The 14024-nt window shown below is 66.4% G+C and overlaps 2 protein-coding genes across 2 annotated transcripts; one reads left to right on the top strand and one right to left on the bottom strand.

Moving 5' to 3' along the window:
* Positions 1–2215: 2215 nt before the first annotated feature.
* On the top strand, positions 2216–6383 carry DLX3 (distal-less homeobox 3). Its single transcript, XM_039564505.1, has 3 exons — positions 2216–2688; positions 3067–3257; positions 5053–6383. The coding sequence occupies exons 1-3, from the start codon at positions 2370–2372 to the stop codon at positions 5377–5379; spliced, it is 837 nt and encodes a 278-aa protein (XP_039420439.1). The 5' UTR covers positions 2216–2369; the 3' UTR covers positions 5380–6383.
* A 2400-nt stretch (positions 6384–8783) lies between these two features.
* Positions 8784–12131, bottom strand: DLX4 (distal-less homeobox 4). Its single transcript, XM_039564507.1, is given in 4 exon segments — positions 8784–9310; positions 9312–9425; positions 10676–10869; positions 11782–12131. Coding segments are annotated over 4 exon segments (726 nt in total). The 5' UTR covers positions 12059–12131; the 3' UTR covers positions 8784–9169.
* Positions 12132–14024: the final 1893 nt, after the last annotated feature.

Below are 14024 nucleotides of genomic sequence, written 5' to 3'. Positions count from 1 at the left end.
AGTCTCAGACTGGTTGGGGACTGGCCGGACCCGCCCCGCGCTCCAGCCCCGCTCCCCCGCTGCCCTCCCCGGCCTCCAGCTCCACAACCGGCTTTTCCTGCCGCCCATCCCGCTCCCGGCAGGGGCCAGCCCTGGCGACAGCCCGGCTGGAGTGCGACAGCCAGGCTGGGGACCTGCGGATGTCCCAGTGGCTCCTGGGGACCCTGGGAACCCTCCCAGGGAATCCCGGCACAGCTCCCAGGGCTGGGCTGGTCCCGGACACTTCTGTCCCCTCGGAATGAATTCCTCGAATCCCCAGCTACAATTCCCATGTGGGAAGTGAGGCCGTGCCATTCCCCAGGCCTCGGGGTCACGCTTGGCCTCCTACAGAACCTCCAGCTTCCCTTGGGGATCCACCTCTGCTCTGTTTATTTCTGTGTCTCTGTTTCTATTATTTCTATTTCTTTCTATTTCTGTTATTTCTATTTCTGATTGTGTTTTTCCTGTTCTTGCTCTTACTCCTATTCCTATTCCTACTTCTAATCCTATTCCTAGTCATATTCCTATTCTTCTTCCTATGCATTCCTATTCCTGTTCATCCCTGTTCCTATTCCTATTCTTTATTCCTACTCCCGTTCCCCTTCCTATTCCCGCCCCTTTCCCATTCCCCATTTTCCTCCCTCTTTCCCCGCAGCCGCGGCGTTGCCGGGACTCGAACCCGCGTCTCAGTGGTGCCGGCGTTGCCGGGACTCGAACCCTCGGCCCGGCGGTGCCGGCGTTGCCGGGACTCGAACCCGCGCCCCGAGGGGCGGCGCAGTTCCCGCCGTGGCCGCCAGGCGGAGCCGTTGCCCCGCGCCGCGGAACGAGCGGGGGGGAACCCGGGGGGCACCGCGGGGACAACACCGGGGGTGGGTGGGGGGCACACACAGGGGACAGGAGGGGACAGCCCCGCCCGGGTCACGGACCCAGCCCCCTCCCAGCCCCCGGCTCCTCTCAGAGACCCCCACCCCAAAATATTCTTGCAACCCCGAGGGCTGGGGGTGGCTGGGGACAGCCGTGCGAGCGGCCAGGGGGGACCAGGGCTGGCCCGGGACTGGCCCGGCTGGGTGAGGCTGCTGGGGGTCCTTAGGGCAGCAGAGGGGTTGATGCCATGATGATTTCTTGCTTTTCTTTTATAGCCTGTTACAGTTTTTTACAACTCCTGTATTCTCAGTGCTTTTTGCCTCCGTTCTTGGCCTTGTTTGTTCAGCCAGGAGACTCAACATCTCAGAAGCTTCGTAGCCAGGGATCAGTGTGCCCCAGACCCCAAGGTCCTCTCCAGAACACATTCTGTACACTGAGATAGAACCATCCAGGGAAGGCTCCTTGGGGAGCGGGGGGCTCACTCGAGCCTCTCATTGGGGAATCTTTGATAGATCTGCTAATTAGTAACACCTATAATGTTCTACCCGATCTTTTGGGGTGGGCATTGCACTGTGCATTGGGGTGTATTTGACCTGGGCGTGTGCACCTAAGGATCCTTCAAATAAATACCAAGGTAAAATCCCTTTTCCCCTTCTAACCGTGTTTGACTCTTGATTTTAAAACCAGGAAAAGGCATCAGGGTCACTGGGTGGGGGTGGGAGAGGGGCACAGACCCCCGGGGGGTGTCCCCCCCAAAATCGGGGCTCGTCACTGCCCCGAGGTGCCCCCAGCGCGAGGGGAGCATGGCAGGGTCGGGGGTACGTGGGGGTCCCCTGGGGCGGGGGGGCTCTGCCTGGGGGTGGCATTGGACTGGGAGCCGCTGCTGGGAGGAGGTGGGAGCTTGGGAGAAGTGTGGGGGGGCCATAAACCAACCCCTAAAGCCCTCCAGCCCCAAGCCCGGCTCCATCCCAGTCCCAAACCCCTTCCCTGCCCCCCCACAAACCCTCCTCCAAATAATCCCCCCGCAGCCCCAAAGGTCCCCTTGTAAACTGACCTTTCCTGCCCCCCACAGTGTCCCCTGTGTCCCCAGGGCCCCCCTCCTGCAGACAGGACCCTGCACACTTTATTTACTCCCTCGCCCTCCTTCACCCACTCTTTGTTGTTTCCTGAGAGAGAGAAAGAAAAAAAAAAAAAAAAGAGAGAGAGAAAGAAAAAAAAAAACCCCACACAGGAGGAGGCAGGAGCCTATTTTGCCTCCCAGGCAATATTTCTGGAGCCAATCGGAATGCGCACCCACCCTGCCCTGCTCCCTAATTAAAGGCTTTAAGCAGGCGGCCGGGGCCGGAGGTTTGGGCACAGTCTCTCGGTGGCTCCTCGCGAAGCAGCCGCAGCGCCGGATCCCGCTCGGGGCACGCCAGGCCTCGGCAGCCGCCAGGTTGGGGGGTCCCCGGCCCGGGCAGGCAGCTGCCCCCTCCCCGCTCCCAGCGATGAGCGGCTCTTTCGATAAGAAGCTCTCCAGCATCCTGACGGACCTCTCGGGCTCGCTGAGCTGCCATGCAGCCTCCAAGGACTCGCCCACCCTGCCGGAGTCCTCGGTCACCGACCTGGGCTACTACACGGGCCAGCACGACTACTACCCGGGCCAGTCCTACGGGCAGCCCGTGGGCCACTACCCCTACCCCCAGTTCAACCTCAACGGCATCGGCGCCGCCGGCACCTACTCGCCCAAATCCGAGTATTCCTACAGCCCTTCCTACCGCCAGTACGGCCACTTCAGGGAGCAGCAGCTCCCGGCGCAGGAAGCAGGTAGGGATGCCGGGGGGACGGGGGTCGTGCCCATCCCGGTGCTCCCCTGGGGTTCCAGAGGGGGCTTTGTGTGGGATTTGTGTGGGATTTGTGGGGTTGTGCCCCCCTGGGCGTCCCCAGGCTGGGGACAGGGGGTTGCTGGCGGCTGTTGGGGCTCAGCCGCCTCCGCCGTTCCCGGTGTTCCCGTGGGGACGCAGCGGGACGGATCCGTGGGATGGATCCGTGCTGGATACAGAGTCCGGGACATGTCCCAGGGGTGTCGCAGAGGTTGTCCCAGGGGACGGGGCAGTGCCAGCACCCCGAGCGGGGTGACACCGAGCTGGGGAGGAGGTGGCTGCCCTGGGAGCCCTTCACACCTCACCCCGCGCCCTCTCCCAGTGTCCGTGAAGGAAGAGCCGGAGCCGGAGGTGCGGATGGTCAATGGGAAGCCCAAGAAGATCCGCAAGCCCCGGACCATCTACTCCAGTTACCAGCTGGCCGCCCTGCAGCGCCGCTTCCAGAAGGCGCAGTACCTGGCGCTGCCCGAGCGCGCCGAGCTGGCGGCACAGCTGGGGCTCACCCAGACCCAGGTAAGGGCTGAGCCACCCCCCCCGACACCCCAAATCCCGGCCGCGGGCACGAGCGAGCAGCAGAGGGGGAGCCGCAGCCGCAGCCCCCCTGTAAATCCTGGATTTGGGAAGGGCTCTGTTCCCGGGGAGCCGGAGGGGTCTGGGGGCTCTCGGGGATGGAGTTCCCCGCTTGCTGTGGGTTGTAGGGTCCCCAGGGCCGGGTTTCCCCGTTGGAGCAAATCCTCTCTGCCGAGAGAAAGGTGGAGAGGACGGAGAGAGCAGGGAGAGGGGACGGAGCCCGGCCATGCCCCGCTCTGCAGTTTTGGGGTTTATCCCACTCCCTCTGGAGCCGGCCCCATCCCAGAGCTCACCCTGCCATGGGGTTTGGAGCTGGATCCGGCACCTGAGAGGGTCCTGGGTCACGGCACACCCGGTGTCCCGGGAATGTGGGGCACCAAGTGCCAGCGACACAGGACGCTCGGGATGAGCGCTCGGGGGAGCTCGGGACGCCCCGTCCCGACGGCAGCTCCCGATCCCAAATCCTGCCAGAACACGGGGACCCGAGGCCGGACCCTGCTCCTCCTGCCCGGACTTCCCAAAGTTTCCCCCGGCTCTGGCCGCCCCATCCCGCTTGGTTCGGGCAGGGAGAAGGGATTTGGGGACCGGTTCCACACCCGCTGTCCCCGGCGCTGGGGTGGCCCTTCAGGCTGGACTGGAAGAGCCGGGACGTGCGGGTTGGGCTTCTCCCCGCGAGCCGCCGGAATTGGGGCGAAGCCCTCGCTCTTGGGGTCGTGCCTGGCGCGGGGACAAATCTGGGGGTGGGAGGGGAGCGGGCTGTCCCCGCTGTCCCCGCAGCGTGCGACTCCCCCGCGCCCCATCGCGGTGCCCTCCCTGCCTCGGGGCCGGCGCCGGCGCCCTTGTGCCGCCCTTGGCCTTCCTCCTCCTCCTCCCTTGGGCGATGAAGCAATCGGGGACACTCGGCAAAGGGCTGACGGAGCGCGTCACCCGCTCCCAGAGGGACATCCTGTTTGGGTGACAACCACCGCCACCCCCGCCCCTCGCCCAGGGCCAAAGGCGTCCAGCGCCGCCTCGCCCAGCGCGGGGACGCTCCCGACGCCCGGCGTGTGGCGTGACGGGCTCCTCGTGACGCCCGTGTGTGTCCCCAGGGGGGCTCCTCGTGACGCCCGTGTCCCCAGGGGGGTCCCCGAGACACCCAGTGTCACACGGGTGCTGTCCACAGTGCACGGTGTGTCCGTGTCCGTGGTGTGTCCATGTCCGTGGTGTGTCCATGGTGTGTCCATGTCCGTGGTGTGTCCGTGGTGTGTCCGTGTCCGCGGTGTGGCCGCGGTGTGTCCGTGTTCTCCGTGACACCCACACCAGCGGTGACTTTCCACGTGTCTCACGACAACCCCGTCCCCAGGGGTTTCCTGCCACGCGCCGTGTGGGGTCCCTGTGATGTCCCTTCCCGCGTCACCCACGTCCCCTGTCCCTTCCTGTGCGCCAGTGTGTGGCCGGGGTCCCTGTGACCCCCATGTCCCTTACTCCTTCACGTGTCTTTGGGGTCCCCGTGACCCCCTTGTCCCTTCCGTGTCTCTGGGGTCACTGTCACCCCCGTGTCCCAGGTTGGTTCCAGCGAGCAGGGCAGTTCCCTGTGACCCCCACGTCCCTCCCGCGTCTCTGGGCTCCCCGTGACCCCCCTGCCCGGTGTCCCTGCAATCCCAACCACCCCATCCCCTGTCCCCTCCCCTCTCCCCATATCCCTCCCACCCCTCCATTCCCTTTCCGGGGCTCTGACCCTTTTCCCTCCATCCCGCAGGTGAAGATCTGGTTCCAGAACCGGCGCTCCAAGTTCAAGAAGCTCTACAAGAACGGCGAGGTGCCCCTGGAGCACAGCCCCAACAACAGCGACTCCATGGCCTGCAACTCGCCCCCGTCGCCGGTCTGGGACAGTCCCGGCGGCAGTGCCCGGACCCCGCTGCCGCAGCCGCTGCCCTACAGCTCCTCGCCGGGCTTCCTGGAGGAGCACAACCCCTGGTACCACCCCCAGAGCCTCAGCGGCCCCCACGGACCCCACCAGGCGCAGGCGGCCCCCCCGATGCACCACCCGTCCCCCGGGCCCCCCAGCACGGGCGCCGTGTACTGACGGGCACGGCGGGCTCAGAGACGCTGCACAGCTCCTTGGCCTCCTTTTTTCCCCCCTATTTTGGTTTTGTCTCCTCATTTTTTTCCTAAAAAAAAAAAAAAGAACCAAAGGAAAGGACACCCCCGCGCACCCCTAGAACCCTCTCTCCTCGCCCCGCTCATCTCAGGAACCAGAGGACTGCAAAGGCTCCAACCCCTCCGCTCCCAGCGCAGGAAAAGGTGGAAAATCCTTCAGCTACTCTTTAATTTTTGAAGTTTTTCCGTCAACTCCCCCCCAGATAAATTCAGCCCCCGAAGAGCCTCATCCCAATCCCTCGCTGGAGCTTTGCCTGTTGGGGTGACCCCGCTGGGTGACCCCGAGCGCGGGGCGCAGCCGGAGCGCCCGGATCCCGTCGGGATGGAGGATCTGTGTCACCGCTGCCACGACACGGGGGTGCCTGGCGCCACAGGAGCGGGATGTGCTCGGCCCTGGCTCCGAAATCCACAGAGTGGGAGCGATTTTGGGGGTCATGGACACCCCACGGTAGCAAAGTGGGACCCTCATCCCAGTGGGAACCACCCGGGATGATGCCCAGACCAGAAGGTGGTGATTTAAAATTGAATAAAAACTATGGGGGGGGTGGGGGAGGTGTGGGGAGGGAAATATTTTAATATTTAAGCAGTTTGGGAATGGTTTTAAGTTATTTTTTAGAGAGAAAAACTCGTGTTCACCTCCATCTTCTGGCAGTGCCTCCAGCTGTGGGGAAAGGAACGGCGAAAATCCCTCTTTTTTAAGGAAATCGACGACTTATTTTAAAGGAAAAAAAATAACCGAGCTCTTTCCTATTTTTTAAGAGAATAATGCTATTTTTTTAAGCAGAAAGTGCCGTTTTAAGGAGTGTTCATAGTGTTGTACAGTCCCGGGGAATTATTTATGTTGCCTTCTATAAATAGGGGTGTTTTGGGGGGAAAAAAAGGGAGTGTACATAAGGTTCGTTTGTATAAAGTTGTTCCAAACCAAACTGGTTTCGGTCTGGGTTATTTTGTCCACATATATATATATATATATATGTATTTTTTTAAGGAAAATCCCCCGCTGGTTGATGGGAGCCCCCCCTCGGGACAGGGGGTGCCCCCGAGTGTCCTTTGCTGCTTCCCCAGGGAACCAAAGCCGGGCTGGAAATGTTCATTAATAAAAGCTCTGAATTTAAAGCTCCAAACACTTTTTCCCCCCCGGTTTCTGGGGGTGTTTGGGGAGCAGCATTTGGGTTTTTTCCACCTTGGGAAATGTGGATTTAAACCCTCTGGCCCTCGGGCCCCGCTTTTGGGGGACAGCTGGGGGTGGGATGGCACCGGGTGATGTTGGCTCACCCCAAATCCCACTTTGTCCCACTGAGAGGGAATCTGGGGCAGGAAAAGGAGTTTTTCCCCGGTTTTCAGAGTATTCCCCAGACAGCTGCGGGAACCTGGAGCTTCCCTCCCGCTCCTCTTACTGGGACCAGTGAACTCCCAGCCCTGAAGACTGGGAGGGCGGCTGCGCTGCCCCGATGTCCCTTTTGGGGACAACGAGGTGGGGGACAGGACAAAACCCCCCCGGGATCCCCAAATCCCTCGGGATCGATGCATTCCCTGCAGACACGGCGCCATCCCCGGCAGCGCTGTGAGGTTGGGGCGCTCAACTGACCCCAAAATAACCCAGCAGGGTGTCCAGGGCTGTGGTGGCCCTGTCCTGCTGTCCCCGGTGTCACCCGCATCGTGTCACACGTGTGGGGACCCCATCGCCCCCCGAGCGCTGTCCCCTCATCACCCCCCATGTCCGTGGGGACCTCAAACTCCCCCACGGCCTCAATTCCCCGGGAGAGGCTCCAGGGCCGGAGCACGGGATGTTCCGGGCTCTCAGCCCCCCCAAATGTGTCCCCACGTCCCCAAATGTGTCCCCACGTCCCCCATTCCCAAATCCACGCAGGGACAGCCTCCCACCTGGCACCCAACTCCCCCAGAAGCTGCACCCCGAGTCCCCATTCCCAATCCCATGGGAAGAGGAGCAGTCGGAGCGGCGCTGCCTGGGGCCGGGAGCTCTGTGCCGTGAGCTGGGGAGGTTTCGTTTCATTTTTTATTTATTAAAAAAAAAAGAAACAACAAAAAAAACCCTAGGTTTTTTTCTTTCTTTTAGAGGAGGAGGAGGAGGAAAGCGAGCCCGAAAAGGCGGCGGGTTACGTATCCAGGGATTATGTAAATCCCGGGTGCCGCATTGCCCACGGCCAGGGGCGATCCCCGCTCCCTCCCAGCACTGCCTGCGGATCACGCTCCCCCGGCAGCCCCGGGAATGGGCGCCGGGAAAAGCCTTGGGATCGTGGAGCTCCCCCCGGCCCCCTGTCCCATCCTCGGGGCGTTTTCCAGAGGGTCCGCCCGGGTTCCTGTCCCCCTTTCTCCCACGTCCAGCTCTCCGGAGGGGTCACCACCAGCACCTCCCACAGCCCTCCCAGCCAAGAATCCCCCAGAATTCCCAAAATGTGGCTGCAGGACCCCGAGATCCCTCCCTGGGGCCTGGTTCGGTGTCCCGGCACCTTCCCGAAAGTGGGATGGAACTGGGAATGGGAATGGGATTGGGATTGGGAATGGGAGCCAGGGGCAGGATCCTCACAGGGGTGGGGACATCCCCCACTGTCCCCAGCATCCCTGTCCTGCCCTGGCACAGGCACAGGCACAGAACGACCTTCCCTCGTTATCCCAGTTATCCCAGTTACCCCTGATGGCAGCGGGGATGGCCTCGGACAGCTCCAGGATGGCGACACTGGGGACAGTCCCCTCGGAGGGGACGCGCCCGCTGGCTCTGGGCAGGACCGGGGTTTTGTGGGTCCCGCGGGGGGTGGCAGTGCCGGGGGTGGCGGTGCCCGGGTCCCCCCGCTGTCACCCCCGGGCCCAGCAGAGCCCTCCCAGCGCTCCTGCCCCGTTGCGACACCTGCAGCCCTTGCGTCACCCGGTGCCAAGCCCCGGGAGCGGGGGCAGCGCCCGCCCACGGCCCGGCCTGGCAGCCCCAGCCCTGGAGCCGGGCCCGGCCCAGCCCTCGGCTCACCCGGAGCCACGCCGGAGTCACGGCCCCGCCGCCAGCAGGGTCCGGGATGGCCCCGCAAAATGGCACAGCGTCGGTCCCTGCGGGGCGTCTCTGTCCCCATCACGCTGGGGATGTCCTGGCTGGGGACAGGGAGGTGACTCCGGCTGCCCCCGCGGCCCGGGACGGATTTCCAGCCTGTGCAGGGGGAGGGAGGAACAAGGCCAGGGCCATCCCGGTCCCCCAGTGGGATTTCTCCCGTCCCGCAGGTTAAACCCCACTGGAGTGGGATGCCTGAGGGTCGGGATGGAAGTGTCTCCCCCAGAGCAGGGACAGCCCAGAGCCGCGGTGAGCGTGGACGAGCGGAACCAATCCATGTTCAGCCGATTTATAGACGGGAGCAAAACCAATAACCGACAGAATTTATAAATTAATCCAGGCCGGGGGTCTGGGGACTCCCCAGCCCCTCCTAGGGTCCCCCCGCCCCCTGTCCATGAATGGGGGACCCGGGGCCGAGTCCTGTCCCACAGGGACGGCGCACAGGGCGCTGGGTCACTGCGGAGTGTGACAGAGCAGGACATCCTCGGGTTCCTGCAGATCCTCGTCACCTTCCTCCTCCTCCTCTTCTTCTTCCTCTTCCTCCATTCGCTGGGATCCCCCAGGGCTTCGCTGGGCTCCCAGTCCCTCGGGGGACAGCGGCAGAGCGTCCCCCTCAGTGTCCCTCAGTGTCCCTCAGTGTCCCTCCGGAGCGCTGGCAGTGTCACATCATGGGGGTCCTGGGGATGGCGTCCTGCGGGTGCGGCTGGTACCAGGCTCCGAAGCTGTTGATGTAACCCCCGGGGGCCAGCGGGGGCCCCTTCCCGGGCCCGGGGAGGTCCCAGAGCGGGGGGAGGCTGGGGGAGGCAGGGGGACACGGCGGGGGTGCTGTGGGGGGGCTGCTCCCCGTCGGGGGCACTCGGGACCTGCTTCATGATCTTCTTGTACTTGGAGCGCTTGTTCTGGAACCAGATCTTCACCTGGGGGCAGAGAGAGAGGGGTGAGGGGGGAGGAAGTGGCCAACACCCCCTAAACCCTCAAAATTAACAATTGCAGCCCCCCTGGGGCCCCCCTTGAACCCCATCCCTGTGGGGCTCTGGGGCATGAACCAGGCCGGGAGCCCAACCCTTCACAAGCGGCCCCTCTGAGGCAGGGGGAGAATGTGGGGAGAGGCACCGGGAGGCCGGGGAGCGGGGCAGTGTCCCCAGGAGTGTCCCCAGGAGTGTCCCCAGGAGTGTCCCCCTGCCCGTGTCAGCCCCAGCCGCTGCCGCTGCCGGTGCCGGGGCCGGCCCGGGCTGCGCCCGCCGCGCTGGGGTGGTGGCCCCGCTCATTCCTCCCCGCGGTCCCCCCCGCGCTGCCGGCAGGTTCCCACTTGTCTCCTCTTCCCCGGCTTTATGAGCTCGCTTCGCCCCTGGCTCCGGGGCTGCACCGCTGCCGCCTGCCTGTCTCTCCCCATCGCCTTCAAAAACCCACTCGCCCCGTCCCGCGGCCCGGGGCCGCCCAGCGCCGGGCACGGCCGGGCCGCCAGCCAGGCTCCGGGGCTGGGAAAGTCCCGCTGCCGCTGGGAGGTGCGGGCAGGGGCGCCCCAAACACGAGCCCTGCGGGTCCACCGGCGCCAGCTCCCCCGCCGCGGCCCGGCTCGGCTCGGCTCGCTTCCAGCCGGGCACGGCCGCAGCCGGAGCCGGCCCGGTGGCACATGGTGTGTCCCAGAGGCACATGGCACATCCTGGTGGGCACATGGCACATCCTGGTGGGCATACGGCGCATCCCAGTGGCACATGGTGTGTCCTGGTGGCACATGGCACATCCTGGTGGGCATATGGTGCGTCCCGGTGGCACATGGCACATCCCGAGGGGCACATGGCGTATCCCGGTGGCACATGGCACATCCTGGTGGCACATGGCACATCCCGGTGGCACATGGCGCATCCCAGTGGCACATGGCACATCCCAAGGGGCACATGGCACATCCCAGTGGCACATGGTGTGTCCTGGTGGCACATGGTGCATCCCGAGGGGCACATGGCGCATCCCAAGGGGCACATGGCGCATCCCAAGGGGCACATGCCACATCCCAGTGGCACATGGTGCATCCCGAGGGGCACATCGCGCATCCCAAGGGGCACATGGCGCATCCTGGTGGCACATGGCGCATCCCAAGTGGCACATGGTGCATCCCGGTGGCAATGGACAGCCCTGATGGCCATGGCCACCGCAGTGTCCCCCGTACCTGGGTCTGGGTGAGCCCCAGCTGTGCCGCCAGCTCGGCGCGCTCGGGCAGTGCCAGGTACTGGGTCTGCTGGAAGCGCTGGTTCAGCGCCTGCAGCTGCAGGCTCGAGTAGATGGTCCGGGGCTTCCGCAGCTTCTTGCCCTTCCCGCCGAGCCGCAGCTCCCCGTTGGACACGGCCAGGGGCTTCTCGGGCTCTGGGGACGAGGTGAGAGGAGCCACAATCAATCAAACGCACCAAGAGGTTAAAAAAACCACCCCAAACCCACCCCAAATCGTCCCTGGGGCTGCCGGGGGTGTCTGTGGAAGGGAGGGGGGATGAGGGGAGGGCTGCATCTCATGGCCCTTTAAACCTCGGGCGAAGCAAAAGAGGAGAGGAGAGGAAGGGAAGGACGGGATCGTCCATCCAATGTCCAACAGCACGTGGGACACAGGCCTGGGCCTGCACCCGGCTGGGGGGGCCAGGCAGGGCTCCCAGGGATGGGGGGCACTGGGATGGCCCCCCTGCCCCGGGGGGGGTCACTGGGGTACGCTGGGGGTCCCTGGCCCAGCAGTGCCCGCCTGGCGTGGGCGAGCCCGGGGCACCCAGGAACCACCGCCAGGGCCGGGGGCTCAGCCGGGCTCGGGACCCCCAGGCTGGCTCGGGCTGCAGGTTCCTGCCTCAGTTTTTGGGGGAAACAGTGGGGAACAGGGGTGGAGCAGGGCAGGGAGCTGGGATTGGGGTGTGGGGAGAGGGCAGAGTCTGCCCGGCCTGGGGGGCACAGGCTGGAGGGTGTGGGCAGCTGGGGGTCCCAGGGGGCACCTGGGGGTCTCGGGGTGCAGCCGGGGGTCTCAGGTTGGAAGGTACCGGCAGCGGGGGATGATGCTCCCCATGCCCGGGGCTCCCCGAAGCCACCCACGTGCCCCCGGCGGGTCGGGGCGCTCTGGGAGCGGGGGGCCATCACCCCCGGCCCCGCCGGCTGCCCCCCAGGACCCCGCACCGAACCCAGCCCAGCCCCGCCGCCCCGGAGCGCTTCCGACGGCTCCGTCCCGGCGCTTCCCGGCGCAGCCCCGGCTCTCCCGGCCGGGAGGGGCCCGGGGCGGGTGCGCGCCCCCCGCGCCCCCCTTACCTGTGTCCTGCAGCCGGGCCCCGGGGGCCGGGGCGGGCGGGGCGCCGGGGGGCGCGTAGGGCAGGTAGGGACCCCCGTGGGGCGGCGGGGGGGCCCCGCCGGGATACGGGAAGTGCCCGGGCCGGCCGTAGGAGGAGAAGGGCGGGGGGTCGTGCTGGGGGTGGCCGGCCGGGGGGAGGCCGTGCAGGGGGTAATGCTGGGGGGGGCAGAGCTCCAGGAACGCGGCTTTGGAGGGGTCGGTGCCCAGCAGGGTCTCGGCCACCGAGCTCATGGTCATGGTGCGGCCGGACCGGGCCGGGCAGCGCCCGCAGCGCCCGCGGCAGAGACGAGCCGAGCCGAGCCGAGCCGAGCCGAGCCGAGCCGAGCCGAGCCGAGCCCCCGCCGCCCCCCGACGGCTCCGGCTGCCGCGGCCCCGCGGTCGGGATGCCCCGAGAGCCCCGCCCCGCCCCGCCCCCACAGTGACGTCACGCCCCGGGGCACCCCCTTCACCCCGTGCCCACCCCCCCCTTCTGTGTGGGACCCCCTTCGAGGCCCCCTCCCCCACCTGTGCAGCTGCGACCCCTCCCTGGGTCTGGGGGGACACCCCGGCCCCCCCCCGCCATGTCCTGGCGGTGTCCCCCGGGGGTGACCGTCGTGCAGGGGGTGTGGGGGGTAACCCCACCCTCTTCAGGGTTCCCCCTCCCTTGGGGGCGAAGGGGGAGGACGGAGACCCCCGGGGGGGACACGGGGCAGCCCCGGGGGCAGGCACGGGGCAGCTGAGGCCGCTCGCACTCAGCGCACCCACGGGGGACAGAGGGACACGGGCGGGACGGACACGGGCGTCCCATCCTCGCGCTCCGGGAGCTGGGGGCACTCCCGGGATTCCAGACGGGGGTGGGACCCCCCGAGCCACCCCCGGCAGGCGCGGGGCCCCTTCCCGGCGTCGGCAGCGCCCGGTCCCCGCGGGGCCCCGCTCCCGGCGGGTGACAACCTGCCCGGCCGCGCCCTCCGTGACCCCGGCGGGGCCCTGGGCCCGGGGGCGCCTCCAGCAAGGGCACCACGGGGACAAATCCGCCCGGTCTGGGGCTGGGAGCTGCTGCCACCGCCTTTGGGGACAGCCAGCGGAGCCCCGGCCGTGCGGGTGGCGGGGTCTGTGAGGCTGCGGTGGCTTTGGGGACACCGGGGTGGCACAGCGGGCAAGGCAGCGGGGAAGGGACCGCGAGGTCTGTCCCTGCCGCCACCCCCGCTGACACGGCGGGGGGAGCAGCCCCGCGGGAGCGGTGACAGCGGCCGGGGGGTGGCAGGGAGGGCCCCCGTCCCCACCCTCCCATTAGGCCGTGTCCCAGCCGTGTTTCCATGCGGCCACCGGCTCTGAGTCACCCGCGCGGGGCCAGCGCTCCATAGAAATAACCCAGCTCTGCCCCACGCTCCGGGACAGCCCCGCCTCACCCTCGCCCTCCGCTCCTGCCCTCGGCCCCCACCCCAACCCCAGAAACTTCCCCGATGACCCCCGGGGGCCATTCCCAGCACAGCCGGACCCACGGGCTGTGCCCTGGGTGCCGTGGTGTCCCCCCGTCCCAGCACGGAGCTGTGTCCCTGGGATGATCCTCAAAAATCCCACACCAGCCTTAAACTCGGGTGTGGGGCGAAGCCTCCGTGGGGGCCACCAAACTCCGGGGACCAACAGGGAAAGTCCCCCAACCCCACCCCGGCCCAAGCGGGGGCGAAGCAGCAGCGAGAGGAGAATTCCAGATGTTCGCAGCCCTGCCCGCGCCGCATCCCCGGAGAGCCCGGCCCGGCCCAGCCCGGCCGAGGGCGAGGACCGAGGGAAAGCTCCCCTGATCTGCTTTTATCCTGCTCCTCACTTTCCCCGCGGGTGACTCAGCCCCACCGGCTGCGGACGGGTGCCGGCTTGCCGGGATCAGCTCCCGCCGGCCCCGCTCCCTCCCGGGCTCCTCACCCGGCGCTCGGGGGGAGAAGGGAGATGCTGGAGCTGGGGGCTGCATCCCCCCACCCACCACAGAGGCTGCTCGTGGGGGATCCCGGGAATGTCCCAGAGCTGGATCCAGGGGGATGCAGACCCCCTTCCCAGCCTCTTGTGCTTTCCCACCCCTCTGCTGAGAGGTGGATGGAAGAGATGACCATAATTAATAAAAGTTCCCCAAAATGTCCACCCCAAAGCAGGGGAGCCGAGGTCCCTGCGCGAGCTGCTGCAGGACGGTGTCCCCAGGGGTTTCTGGGGACAATATTTGCCCAAATGGCAG

Source organism: Corvus cornix, chromosome 23, assembly GCF_000738735.6.
Source record: "Corvus cornix cornix isolate S_Up_H32 chromosome 23, ASM73873v5, whole genome shotgun sequence".
Lineage (NCBI taxonomy): Eukaryota > Metazoa > Chordata > Aves > Passeriformes > Corvidae > Corvus > Corvus cornix.
Note: the sequence above shows the minus strand (reverse complement) of the source record. Positions and strands in the feature narration are given on the sequence as shown.